Source organism: Zingiber officinale, chromosome 2A (genome assembly GCF_018446385.1).
Source record: "Zingiber officinale cultivar Zhangliang chromosome 2A, Zo_v1.1, whole genome shotgun sequence".
In the NCBI taxonomy this organism is placed as follows: Eukaryota; Viridiplantae; Streptophyta; class Magnoliopsida; order Zingiberales; family Zingiberaceae; genus Zingiber; species Zingiber officinale.
The window spans coordinates 104,010,140-104,024,211 of record NC_055988.1 but is presented as its reverse complement, the minus strand read 5'-3'; the positions used below and the strand labels follow the sequence as shown (position 1 = coordinate 104,024,211).

General features: G+C 31.2%; 1 protein-coding gene across 1 annotated transcript in view; it reads left to right on the top strand.

Moving 5' to 3' along the window:
* The first annotated feature begins 4,488 nt into the window (after positions 1-4,488).
* The window catches only part of LOC122043863 (UDP-N-acetylglucosamine diphosphorylase 2-like), a 30,714-nt gene continuing 21,130 nt past the window's right edge, over positions 4,489-14,072 (top strand). The window contains exons 1-2 of the mRNA XM_042604431.1: positions 4,489-4,593; positions 9,494-9,561. Coding sequence (XP_042460365.1) covers positions 4,489-4,593; positions 9,494-9,561 — 173 coding nt within the window. The remainder of the gene's footprint in view (positions 4,594-9,493; positions 9,562-14,072) is intronic.

Sequence of the window (14,072 nt, the reverse complement as noted above, 5' to 3'; positions counted from 1 at the left end):
TATCTTCATTTTGAACTTCGCGTCGGACTACAGTGTTAAAAGGTGATGATGTTTCATCACTGTCATCATGCTCTTGCTCATCAATTGTATCGAGTGGATTTTCTCTAATTCTCAATTGACCCTTCCTGTAAAAGCAGGAGGTTTGCCTTTTTCTTTCTTTTTAGTAAAAATTACAGGAACTTTGGCTTTGCCTTTATCTATGGACTTTGGTTGGGTTTGGCTTTGGGGTTGGGATATTTGAGAACATCTAGACTAAGATCCAAAAAATTAAAATTCTTGATCAAAGCTTCATCATCTTCTTCCTCATAGAAATCTCCTCTAGCTTGTCTTTTTTTTCAATCTGTTGAGTAAGAAATTGAGATGGTCGTGGTTGGTCTCCTGCATCATCAAGTAATGAATTCTCAGCCTCAACAGCGCTCTACCAATCCATCATTGGATCATTCTCAATTTGGACAAATCCAATATAAAATGGGTCTACATCACCAGACTCTTATTCTTCATTCTCTTCTGTTATTACTCTTAGTTGAATACGCATATTATAATGAACGTAGACCATCTTCTCCAAGCAACGATAAGAAAGACGATTTCATACTTTTATATGAATGAGGGAGAAAGTTGATCAATTTCTTTCACAACCACTTGAAGACATTGTCTGTGAGAGAATTCATACTGTAATTTTGTTTTTCAAATTTGGAGCTGATCCTCCATATTGTAACCACCACTCAATTGTAAAAGAAATAAGAATAAAATTAAAATAGTATTTATATTTGTTGACAATAATTAGTAATAATTTTTATTATATTTACCTATATCCATTTTATATCTGCATGACACTTCAATAGGGTCGCTAAAAGAACCATATGTCTCTCGAAATAATTAACTTTCATTAATAGTCTCAGCAATTGATTCTCTGTTTGTATGTAGTCTTGATATTATATGTCTGAGGGCCACTAATAAATCATCATTTGTGTCAAGATTATAACGGTATTGATATGTCGGATTAAGAGAATAACCTACAATAATTAAACATATATAATTATTAATAACAATATTAAAAATTCTTTATCATTAAAAAATATGTACCGGCCGAATGAATAGATTTTCTCATTTGATCGACTCATCTTGTGGTGATTATATCAATGTAATGTTGATACTTGGTCGGTGACTGTAGACACCTCTTAATTTCCTCTTTTGGTTCATGAATTAGGTGGTAAACGTTGTCTATTTGTGATTTTTTGTCCATATCAACTTTACGTAGAACAATGTACAATGGTTCTACTGCTATAAGAATATCTGCGATTTAGTCCCAAAATCTGACAGATATAATAATTTTTTGCACCTCCTTACCTTCGGTTGTGTTAGAATATCGAGAGGCTTCCCAATCCTCAGAAGAGAACATGGCCTTCAATCCGGCTTTTTTCTAATTCAATGATTTCAACAGGAGAAAGTGAGTGGTAACCTAGTCTCCTAGTCGCAGAATATCTCCCTATTAATAAATTTTCTCATTAATCCATGAACCCAATAATAATTATAGAGGAATTTCATTAAAGATTGACTTTTTTTACTACCTTCTTCACTATATCGAGCATACTGATATCTGTCATCATCAAATTAATACATGTGCTACGTATGGTATTTGCTCCAATAACTCTCCATCCCTTTTAGAGTTGGCACCATTATCTGTAATCACCTACACTATATATTCTGCATCTATCTAGTGAACTACACTATCCATCAAACAATATATGTAAGGTGCATCATGATAATTTATAGTTGCATGAATAGATTTATGAAATATCACCTTTCTATTACAGTATAGTAAAAAGTTGATAATGCTCATCTGTGTAGGTCCTGTCCAGCCATCACACATCAACATCACCCCATATAAGCTCTATTGTTTCTTGCATGATAGGATCCAAGTCTTGATCTCCTCTACTTGTTCATCTAAATATGGACCGGCAATTTCATATGCAACTAGAGGTTGAATACCAGGACCAGATTTTTGGATGTTGAACACTATGCTACAGTGGTATGTGTTGTTTGCTGCATTAGGGGGAATATGATTAAAATGAAAAAATTTAGCAATATTTTTACCGATTGATTTCTTCTTCTCTTTTGAATATGCATCATCAATCCTAGTCTGTTTGCTAGCTTGTTCTGGGAATGCTAGTGGATCAATATCGGCAATATCAATCGCACGTCTTCATTCCATAGAAGGAAAAAATGACCAATACCACCTTGTGTTGAAGTAATATGAACACTTGCACTCCTTCCTAATGTTGTTATAGTAGTTTAGCCACTTCCACTAGCACTAGAGCCACTTCTATATCACATATTTTACTCATAGTTAGAGCTGTCAGACAGGCCAGCCCGTGGCAGGGCTGGTCAACCATTTGGTGGGGTGGGATGGACCGACCCGTCATCTTAGCGGGTTGGGAAATCTTCAACCCAACCCAATCCAAGGCGGTTTGCGGGTTAGACGAGCCAGCTCGCTGGTCCATCAATATTTTTTTAAAAAAATAAGTTTAATATCTTCAACATTTTACTTTGGAAAGATTTCATCAATCAAATATGTTTAGAAATAGATATTTTAAATATAAAGGGACATAAATGAATACATATATTTAATGAAAAGTACTATTTTTATTTCAAATTATCACAAAGAAAGATAATAAATTGACATAAAATGTAGCTTACATATGTTTCTCAACCTGTGGGTCAACCCAAGCTCATCGCGGGCCGACCCACGCAGGTCGCGATCCAACCCACGCAGCTCGTGGGCCTAGGCAGGTTGGCTCGTAGCGAGCTTGGATTAATAAAATTTAAACCCAACCCGTTTAAATTATTTGACGGGGCGGGCCAACCTGACATACCCAATCCAAATTGACGGCTCTACTCATAGTCATATTGAGTTCGAGAGACACTGAGAGTTGCTAAAAAAGTCTTCGTCATTTGAAACTTCACCACAACCTTCCATTTCATCATAAATTGGTTCTTTAGAGCTTCGGCTATCAGCAAGTCCACGTTGTCGTTGTTGTTTATACTTTAATATTTTTTTACCATCAAGTTCCTCTTTCATTGCACGATGAACTTCTTGAGAAACTTTTGGATAATTAGAAACATCCGGATATCCACCATCAAGATGTTTTAGGCGTGTGATCTCATTGTCGCGTCCAATCATATCGCAATGCAAACATTGCAAATGGAATTGATTTTCTAATCGACGTGCATGTCTCCAAGTTAAATCATGAGATTGTTGTTTTGGTATCATTACCTATGCATTATACAAAAATTAAAAATAATACACATTTACAGGTAATGGTCATCATTTTATAATGTCAAGAATGTATTTATGATTGTAAATTTACAAATTAAGTATATAAACTATAAAGAGTAACTTTTGAAATTTGAAACAATCTATTGAAAATATTAATTCATCTTTCTCAATTTAGAATGATCAAAATTGCACTAGATTATAAGTGTTTTATTAGGAATCATAAACTTGACAGTATACAAAACTTCTAAAATAAAGGACATATAATATTTCCTAAACATATCAAATAAAGACATTCTAAGACAAAAATATATATAACAGAACATTTTTTTAGATAAAAATATATATTTATATGTTCAGGAAGTAAAAATCATAAAAGTATAAAAGTTAAATATGTTAATATTTATGAATTTAAATTTCAAATTAATTTTGAGATAAAAAAATATTATCTATAATAAATATATACATTAACATAAAAAATATTACTTTATATATAATAATTATAATAATTAATTAATTATTGTTGTATAAAATATAAAATAATAAAAATATCAAAATACAAATATAATTTATTAGATTTTTTAGAATTTTTTAAAATTTTTTAGAATAAACTTAAATGAAATTTAAAATAATAAAAAATATTAGAATATATATCTGAATTTTTATAATTTAAAAATATTAGAATACAAATTTAATTTATTAGATTTTTTTAGAATTTTTTAATTTTTTTAGAATATTTTTTAATGAAATTTTAAATAATAAAAAATTATTAGAATATATATATGTGTGTGTGAATTTTTATATTTTAAATTTTTAAATGAAATTTTAAATAATAAAAAAATATTATAATATATATCTGACTTTTTTTAATTTTTATCTGAAGTTTTATAATTTGTTTGAATTTTTAAATGAAATTTAAAATAATAAAAAATTATTAAAATATAAATCAGATTTATTATATTTTTTAGAATTTTTAAATACAATTTAAAACATTAAAAATAATTTTAAATATTAATTAAAATTTGAATTTTAATTATATTTTATTGGGATAGTTTAATTAGGATTTATAAAAATCTGTTTGAAATCTCACACTTCCTTGGGAATTATTTATATTAATTAAATCTAAAATCTAATTTTTTTTAAAAAAAAACTAGGGCACACAGCGGCGGGCAGTGGTGGATTGTGGGGTCTGATGGCGTCGAAGGCATCGCGGGATGCCTCCGGCACCGCTGGAGGCGTCCAATAACTCCTCCGGCACCGCCTGCGACGTATCTGAGATGGGCACACCGACGAATGGGGAAAATCATACCTTCAGAGTGGTCTCCACCCTTGCTGCCCCCTTGTCGTTGTCGCCTCGCTGTTGTCGCCTCGCTGCTACTGCTCACCTCGCCTGCTAATCGATCGCTCTCTGGTACCTTTTTATAGATTTTTTTTACAACAATCGATTAATCATGACAGAAGGAATCGAATCGATTCCTTCTACAGTGATTGATCGATCGTGCGTGGAATCGATTCCTTCTGTAATCGATCGCACAACAGAAGGAATCAATTCGATTCCTTTTGTCGCGATTAATCGATCGCGGGTGCTGTCACGGATGCGCTCGTATCATGCACCAAAATTATATCTCGTCTGGTGCCGATTTTGGCTAGGCGACATAACAGTAAAAATTGTCCGTGTCGCCCAGCATAGAACGGTATTCATTTCCTTGTTCTGTCTTTATTCTACTAAACCTAAAACCTTTCCCTTCTAGTGTTTTCCGTCAAAATTCTAGTTTAGCATTTACTTCTTCGTGTGTCTTACTCTTATCTTCCAAAATAATATCATATGTAAATAACATGCACCACGATACTGTGTTTTGAATGTGTGAATTTGTCCATAATTAGTGTAAAAAGATAAAGACTTAGAGTTTATTCTTGATGTAACCCTATTTTTATTGAAAATGCTTCAGTTACTCCGCCTGAAGTCTTTACTCTAGTCATTACGTCCTCATACATATCCTTAATTAGTTCAATATATATTACACTACTACCTCTCTTTTTTATAATTCTCTATATAACTTCTCTTAGGACTCTATCATAAGTTTTTTCTAAGCCTATGAATACCATGTGTAAATCTTATTTTTACTCCTGATATTTTTCAATTAATTGTCTAAGAAGATAAATAGCTTCTATTGTCGACCTTCCATACATGAACCCAAATTGATTTTCGGTATCGGGGTTTCCTTCCTTAACCTTGTTTGTATTACTTTTTTCCAATGTTTCATGGTATGACTCATTAGTTTAATACTCCTATAGTTTGCACAATTTTGTACATCTCTCTTATTCTTATATAAGAGAATTAGAGTACTATCCTCCATTGATTAGACATTTTTTTTATTTTCAGTATCATGTTAAATAATTTTGTAAGTCATTCAATACCTTATTTCCCTGAGGACTTCCATACCTCTGTCTGAATATCATTTGGTCCAACGGATTTTCCATTGTGTATCCCATTTAGAGCTTGTTCTACATTTGAAGTTTGAATTTCACGATAAAAATTTAAATTTCTATGCTCATTTGACCTACTTAAATTACATAAGTTAAGTTGGTCACCTTAACCTTCATTAAAAAATTGTTGAAAATACTTCTTCCATCGCTCTTTTATTTCTCCATCATTTACTAGTACCCTATTACATTCATCTTTAATTCATTTTATTTGGATAAGATCTCGTCTTCCTTTCTCTCACTTTAGCTATTCTATAAATGTCTCTTTCCCCTTCTTTTGTATCCTATTTTTGATATAATCGTTCAAAAGTTTCATTCTTTGCTTTATTCACTATTTTCTTAGCTTCTTTCCTATCTATTGTATATTGTTTTAAGTTTTCTTTGTTCTTACAAATATATAATTCCTTATAAGCTATTCATTTTTCCTTCATTTTCTCTTGTAATTTCTCATTCCACCACCAAGATTCCTTACTTAGTGGTGTTGGTGCATATCTCTTTGACTCACCGAATATACTCTTAGTTACTATTTTTAACTTTGATACCATCTTATCCCATATCGTATTAAATTCATCGTATATTTCACCGAATGCTTGTACTCCTACCTTCTCTTTGAATATATTTTGCTTCCCATTTTAGGAGTCGTATATATTTTCTTTCTATTAATACTATGTTTGAGGCGTATACCCAACATTACTAACCTATGTTGGGTAGTTAAGCTTTCTTCAGGGATGACTAGGGATGACAATGGGTCGGGTTCGGATCGGATTTTATATCCTCTGTACCCATACCCATCGGGTATAGGATATCCGATGGGTATACCCATACCCATTAAAATATCGGATATCTTCTATACATATAATTTTTCTTATTTCTATCGAACTATTATCATTCAACAAAAACATATTAAAATTAACATCCTATTAAAATATATATATAATTTAAAAAATAGATTAAACATCTATATAGTCTCCTACTAATATCAACAAAAAAATAGTAAGTTGATTTTAGAAAAAGAAGATTTTCTTTAATATATGTATATATATTATTTAATCGGGTATTCAGGTCGAGTATCGGGTATTGATAGCCCCTCCATACCCTCCTTCATTCGGGTCGGATGTCGGATCCTCTATCGGGTTCGGGTGAAATTGTCATCCCTAGGGATGACCTTGCAATCTTTACAAATCTTTTTATCCTTCTTTCTAACTATAATAAAGTCAATTTATGATTTATTATTTCCATTTTTTAACGTGACTAAGTGTTCTTCTCTTTTCTAAAAACATATTAACTAATATAATGTCATATACTATCGCAAAATCTAATAAAGTTTTTCTCTTCTTTATTTTTCATTCCGAACTCATAACCCCCATGTACCCTCTCATATTCCTCTTTTTTCACTCTGATATGTCCATTTAGGTCATCTCCTATTAAAATTATTTCATTTGATGGAATGTTTTGTAATATTTCATCTAAGTCGTCCCAAAATCTTGATTTGGTAGCTTAATGTAATCCTATTTACAGTGTATATACACTAATTATGTTCATAGTTTCTTTTATCACTATTATCTTAAAGGATATAATTCTATTCCCTTTTCTAACTAGTTTTACAATTTCATCTTTTAACAAACTATTTACAATAATACTCATTCCATTTCTTGCTTACTCTTTCATGTGTATCATAACTTAAATTCTAAGTCCTCTATCATCTTTGCCTTTTTGCTTACTGATTTTGTCTCTTGTATATATAAAATACTAATTCTTCTCCTAATTATCATATCTACTACCTTCATTAATTTATCAGTGACGGTTCCCATGTTCCATGTTCCAAATCTTATATTATTAGTTTTCCTATCATATTTATTCTTATCCAACCTATGGTGTGAGAACTCTTACCTATTTAACACTACACCCAAATTCTCTTGGAGATATAGCGGTTCTTACTGATACGTTACAGTACACCCTGTAACATAAACTCTTACATATTTAGTACTACATAAGAGTTCTAAAGATGTAACGGTCATTGCCGAAACGCTGTAGTCGAATTCTACAACACATTCCTTTCGAGAAACAACCTATCATTAGCATAATAATTTAATGAATTCATTCATTAAATATTTACTATAATTTTAATACAGACTAGTAACTTAATATAACCCTTCTTCTTTATTAAATTTAGAATGGATCATAATTGATTTTATCATGGACGAAGTTATACATTTAAGTAGATGGTGTATTAATTTATTGCTCACTGTATTCTTTATTAGTAAAATTTCTTGCCGGAATGTACGAAAGAAGTGACCTTCTCCACTACCCTTTAAGCAAACAAAAGCAGAGAGGCATTAAATGTTCCAAACCATCACATCTTGGTGGAAGGAACCATTTCTTCCTATTTCATTGACCGACTAATTATAGATTCTGGACAAACATGAGGCTATCTTAGTTGTTTATGTTACTTAGGTTGTTCAATGTATATGATCAATGCAATCTAAGACCACTTATCTAACAACCAAATAAATCCTATATGTTTAGAATTTCATAATACAATTACAAAATATTATATGGATGGCCTTCTTGTGAAAGAAACTATTAACCAATGAGATTGCAGTTCTATGGGAATAAACACATGACAGATCCTCTGTCAAAGCATTTTTAATATCAATGTCAAATATTTTATGATTTTAGCTTTGCTGAAATATAGTTTTCCAGGTTATGCTAGGTAAAAGTACAGGAAGTTAAATTGAGATGTGAAATCTACTGTTTCATGTGCTACTTTACCTGGAATCTATCCGTTCTTTCCCCTTTTTCTTTGCAACTATTCTGAGACCGGTTTTTTTTTTTTTTTTTTCACCTGCTTTTTTTTCTTTTCTCCCTTTATGAAAGTTCCTTCATAAGTATCTTCAGTGTTGTTTCTCATTTGTTCTTAGAGTACATTTGGTGTATCATATATAATTTTAATTATATGATTATTTGATAATCATATTACTAAGATTATAAAGAATAAAATATAACTTAATATTATTTACTTCAATTTATATAATATAATAAAAAATTATTTATTTAAAAATTTTGATATATAACTTAATTTAATGTTTTATTGTATTATTATTCGTTACCCAACCAAATATTATTATCTTTTTGAACAAACTTTATATTTTTTTTCTTTTTTAGACGTTACGTTTTTTTTCTATTTAACTTTACATTTTTTTATTTTTTACGCATTATGTTTTTTTAATGTTTTTTGAACTTTATATTTTTTTTGTATTTTTTTTTACTTTCCTAATAATATATATATAATATTTTTAAAAATACAAAGTTATTTTTATAAATAAAAAATCACATATTTTTATTTTTTATTTAGTTTTTATAATTTAAAATAAAATTTTCGTTATAAAAATTTTAAGGATATTTTGTCTCAAAGTATAAATATTAAAGGATATTTTTTGTTAAAAAATTTTATTAACTCCAGAATCAAGAAAAACCTCATTTTTTCGAGGGTTTCCGATTCCAGGTTACATGTCTCTTTTACTGATTTATCCGATATGAATCATTATTCGAAAATCGTCGATTATCTAAATCAAATAAAATTTTTATTGATAACCTTAGATAAATAATTAAAATTATCAAAAATAATTTCCAACTAAAAACACACCTTTAGCGTCATAGCCTTCAATATGATTTTTGAGTTCAATAACCCAGCTTCTAATATATTTTAAAATGACGTGTTTGAGTGATTATTAGGTCTGCTTACATATGTTCACTCTGGATTTCCTGAATCAAGTGATAATTAACTTTGAAAGGGACTGCATGTAAGCTCTTACAAACTTGACTCGCTCATGCTACTATTTACTAAGTTTTTGTGCCTGACTATTTTATAGTCTCAATTTGCTGATTGTGTTTCTCCTAGTTATATCTGGCTCTAGTTTAAGTATTCAATTTAAATCTTGTCCATAAGCTTAAGACACTGAGCTTTTGGGGATCCAAGGAAAAAATTGTAACTCAATTTGTTTTGGTACAATGATAGTATTCACTAGTCTTTTTTTCAACAATAGTTGGTGATGGAGAAGATCCAAACTCTGCAAAGGAAGATTGATTAATATGAAATTGTGTACAAACATTTATAGTGTGTATGGAGCACCCTCTTACTTGGGCTCGGGCACAGGTATCAAACACCAATGTGCATCCAAGTATGACTAGACTTGGGTCGGTACGATATATCGTATCGAAAACCGAGTATCGTATACCGTATCGAAACATTCGGTATTCTAAAAAATGATACCGATATCATACCGACATTTCAATATATTGAAATTTTAGTATATCAAAATGTCGGTATGATATCGATAAAATACCGTCATACCGTCATATATACCATATATGTTAGCGCTTAGCAGTCATCTGCCTCATGGAAAACCAGCATTCAGAAAATCAACATCCTTTGGCTATGCATGTAAAAAAAAAGGAGAAAAAAAATCAAAACGAGACAAATGGAAAACTAATATTACTGGGTTGTTTTTTCAAACAATCAATTGATTGTCATTGTAATGTGCCATTTGCACTATAGGTCTATAGCTTTTCATGCAATGTCATCTTGCATTATGTTTTAGTTAAATTAAAAGTCATTTTCCACATCAAATTGAAGAGATGCTGTAATTACAACATGCACATAAAGATATCAAATGATTCAAATCATTGCATATAAAACATTCAGTCCTCATTTCATACATTGATATGAAATAGAACAAACCTCAGCTCCCATCAGAACTAATTTTGGACCCAGGATAAAAGAACAAACGTACAGTATTTTCAAAACTAAGCTGTGCTAGTTCTTCTTCAGATATTTCAAGCAAAGTTGCCACATATTTCAATACCTGAAAAGACCACATGCATGATTTCTGATGTTGCCAAAATCCACTTGTATCAGACTAATATGTAGCCCATACTTACATTGAGAAGGTTAGCAGGATGATTCAGTGTTTCCTTAGATAATCTCGTTGCTTCTCCCACTTGATCACTAAGCTGGTCACTTGGCTCCCCCTCAGAAGTCAAAACGGGCACTGGAATCCAAGAACTAGTGCTTGCAGTTGGCAATCCATCAGTTGAATCTGTCTCAATTAAAATTCTATCTTTCTGTACCTAAACAAAATTCTGGTAGGTCAGCGAAACAAATCTAGTTGATTCTTGTTTTCAGTAGCAATATTCTAATAAGACTTGCTGATAGCAGCAGTTTCTTTGCTTTCTGTGGCTTCATGGATGTCAGGAATCCAGAAAACGAAAAACATGAACCCAACTTTGCAAACCTAGAAACTGATTCTGCAGATCCCATATATGAGTGCAAAATAACACCATCAGGGAAAGGGTCAGTGCGTCTGATTAAAAAAAGTAAAACATTACTCCTTTACCAGATAGATAAGTAAACATATATTGATGTAGATGCTAAAGAATAAAGTTATTTGATTTTTTTTTTCGCAGGTATTATCGGCATGACCATGTTTCATTTACAAGATCTTAAAATGCCTCATCCTGTTGTAAATTGTCCTTCCTACAAACAAGTTATGTAGAAAGTTAACAGATCAAATTGGAGTCGATATCATCTTAACACCATCACCATTAATTTTGCATCCAAGCCTCCTAGTTGTCTCTGATAAATCAAGTTAATAAACTTAAAAAAAACAGATAACTCAAGATCATAATCAAGACAGTCTAGGTTGATTTTTGTGGCAGCTATTATATCAATCATAACTATACTTACTACATTTATTGAATAATTTATTGGATTAAAATTCAGTATAACTACCTATCCAACTTAAAATTTACATTTCCAAATTTTAAATATTTAGTTTAAGGAAACAAAAAGGAATTACCTGTGTTTACATTTGAATCAAAATTTTCCATGGCTTCTCTGTATGCTTGCATCGCACCGCGAGGAACTTCATAGAAAAAAATTTCCTACAAAAGCAAACCAGTGGCAGTATCAGTATGAGATGAAATCAAATGCAAGGTTCCCAGTTGAACTACATATTACAAATCCATGAATTTCGGAATAGTTAATCATAAATACTGTTAAAAAAATTAGAAATTAGTCTCTATTACACTTTATCTAAATTTGAATTCAAATGGACAATGGGACATTTGATCCTTAATTACTTCCAATAATAGTATACTCACAGTACACTTCACCTTCATCATCAATTCCAGAGTCAATAGGATTAATGCAACTTAATCAATTAATAGGAAAAAAAAGTAGCACAACATGAAGAGAGGAAGGGGAAGATGAACTGATGAAGGAGGCTTCAAAGTTCAACCTGCAATACTTCTTGCAAGCCACCGTCAACTACATTTTCACTCAAGTATAAGTCTCATGAATGTAGAACATAAATATAATTCATAAACCATCAAATATCTTACAAGATTAGTGCTTCATGTAAAAGTCAAAACTCAAAAAAAAACTGTCACATCAAATTTATCACAAGTTGTAACACTAAATGACTATAGCTTAGACTGCTTAGTTACAAAAAATAGTGTCTGCAGATTTTTTGAAATTCTAACGTCTCAAAAGACCTGCAAAAGTTAAAAACTAAAATTTAGTTACAAATATTAGAATTTAAATAAGAAAACATAAATGCAGTCTTACTAACTATAATTTTATTGAAACTCTAAGTCTCTAACATCTCAAAGGACCTGCAAAAGTTACAAACTAAATTTAGTTACAAATATTAGAATTGAAATAAGTAAACATAAATATAGTCTTACTCTTAAAGTTAGACCAAAGTGGAGGGGGAGAAGATGAAGTGTTTGCACGGTCTTGACTAACATTTGCATCTGTTAAAAGAAACATTATTATTCATGTTAGATTAACAATGATAAATATTATATAAATATAAACTTAATTTAATAAAAAATGGTTACTTTTTTCAATTTCTTCAATTTCCTTATATAGTTCAAGGTCATCATCGATTGGATCTTTCCAAAAAGAGAACTCCTCCGCTTTTAGCCAATCACTAGTGCATACCAATGCCTCTACCATTTTAGGACTCAAACTGCTCCTAAAAGGATCCACAATTCTTTTGCCCAAACTAAAAGCTGACTCACTAGCAACGGTTGAGCATGGAATTGAAAAAACATCCTTGGCAATCATTGAAAGGATTGGGTACCTAGTTTCACTTCCTTTCCACCACTCCAAAAGATTGAAAAATTGATTAGATCATTTTTCAATCTCATCGGCCAAGTACTTATCCACTTCATTGGATATCTCTTGAAGTTGCTCTTCTTCATTTTGTGCTTCCACATCATCAAACAATTCATCACAAAGACCACCACCAGGTCCACCACCACCACTAGTACCGCCATATCCATCATCACACTCTATTTGCATATCTTGATTCTCAACATTCAATATATCATTTATTCCCTTGTACTCCATCCACAAAGTTACCAAGCTTTGTTTGACACTATCAACAAACTCTTTGACACTTGTAGGAGTACCTCCCAATTTTCTGACGACGACTTTCATCATTTGAAGTTTGTTTCTCGAGTCCAAAATATTACCAATAAATATCAAAGGGTTAATGTTATTCCAATTTCCCCAATACTTGTCAAACTTTAACTTCATTGCACATGCTACCTCTTTAAGAATTGGATTTGAATCATCATGTCTCTTTCTATCAATCTCAACTTGTAGTGCAATCATTGTTTGATAAAGCAATTGGGAGGTAGGACTTTTTGATGCACTCAGCTCCAAAGTGGCATCATAAAACTTTTTCAGAAAGTGTACAAAAGCCTTTGAAATCTCCCAATCATCAGCATTTGGAGGCCCTATTCTTTCTTTACCATTATCATCTTTTTGACGAAAATAATTCATAAAGGGAAACCATTCTTCAGTCATCCTTTCAAACACCCTTCTATACTTTAATGCAACTTCAAGCATTTTATAAGTTGCATTCCACCTTATTTTGACATCCATAGGTACTGTTGATGTACTAGAAAACTTAGCTAGTATGGCAAACTCCTTAAATTTATTCAATCTTGATGGGGAAGAATGAATAAAAACAACTGCATTCCATATAGCTTTAATTGAAACATTAAGCTCCTCCAAGTCATCCTTAACAATTAAGTTAATTATATGACAAGCACACCTCAAGTGTAAGTATTTCCCTTCAAACAACAATGAATTTTCACATTTCATTCTTCTTTTCAAGTAATCAATTGCAGTGTCATTAGATGAAGCATTGTCAACTACAATTGAAAATACTTTGTCTATCCCCCAATCTCTTAGACAAACCTCAACCATCTTTCCAATTTCTTCCCCATGATGACTAGT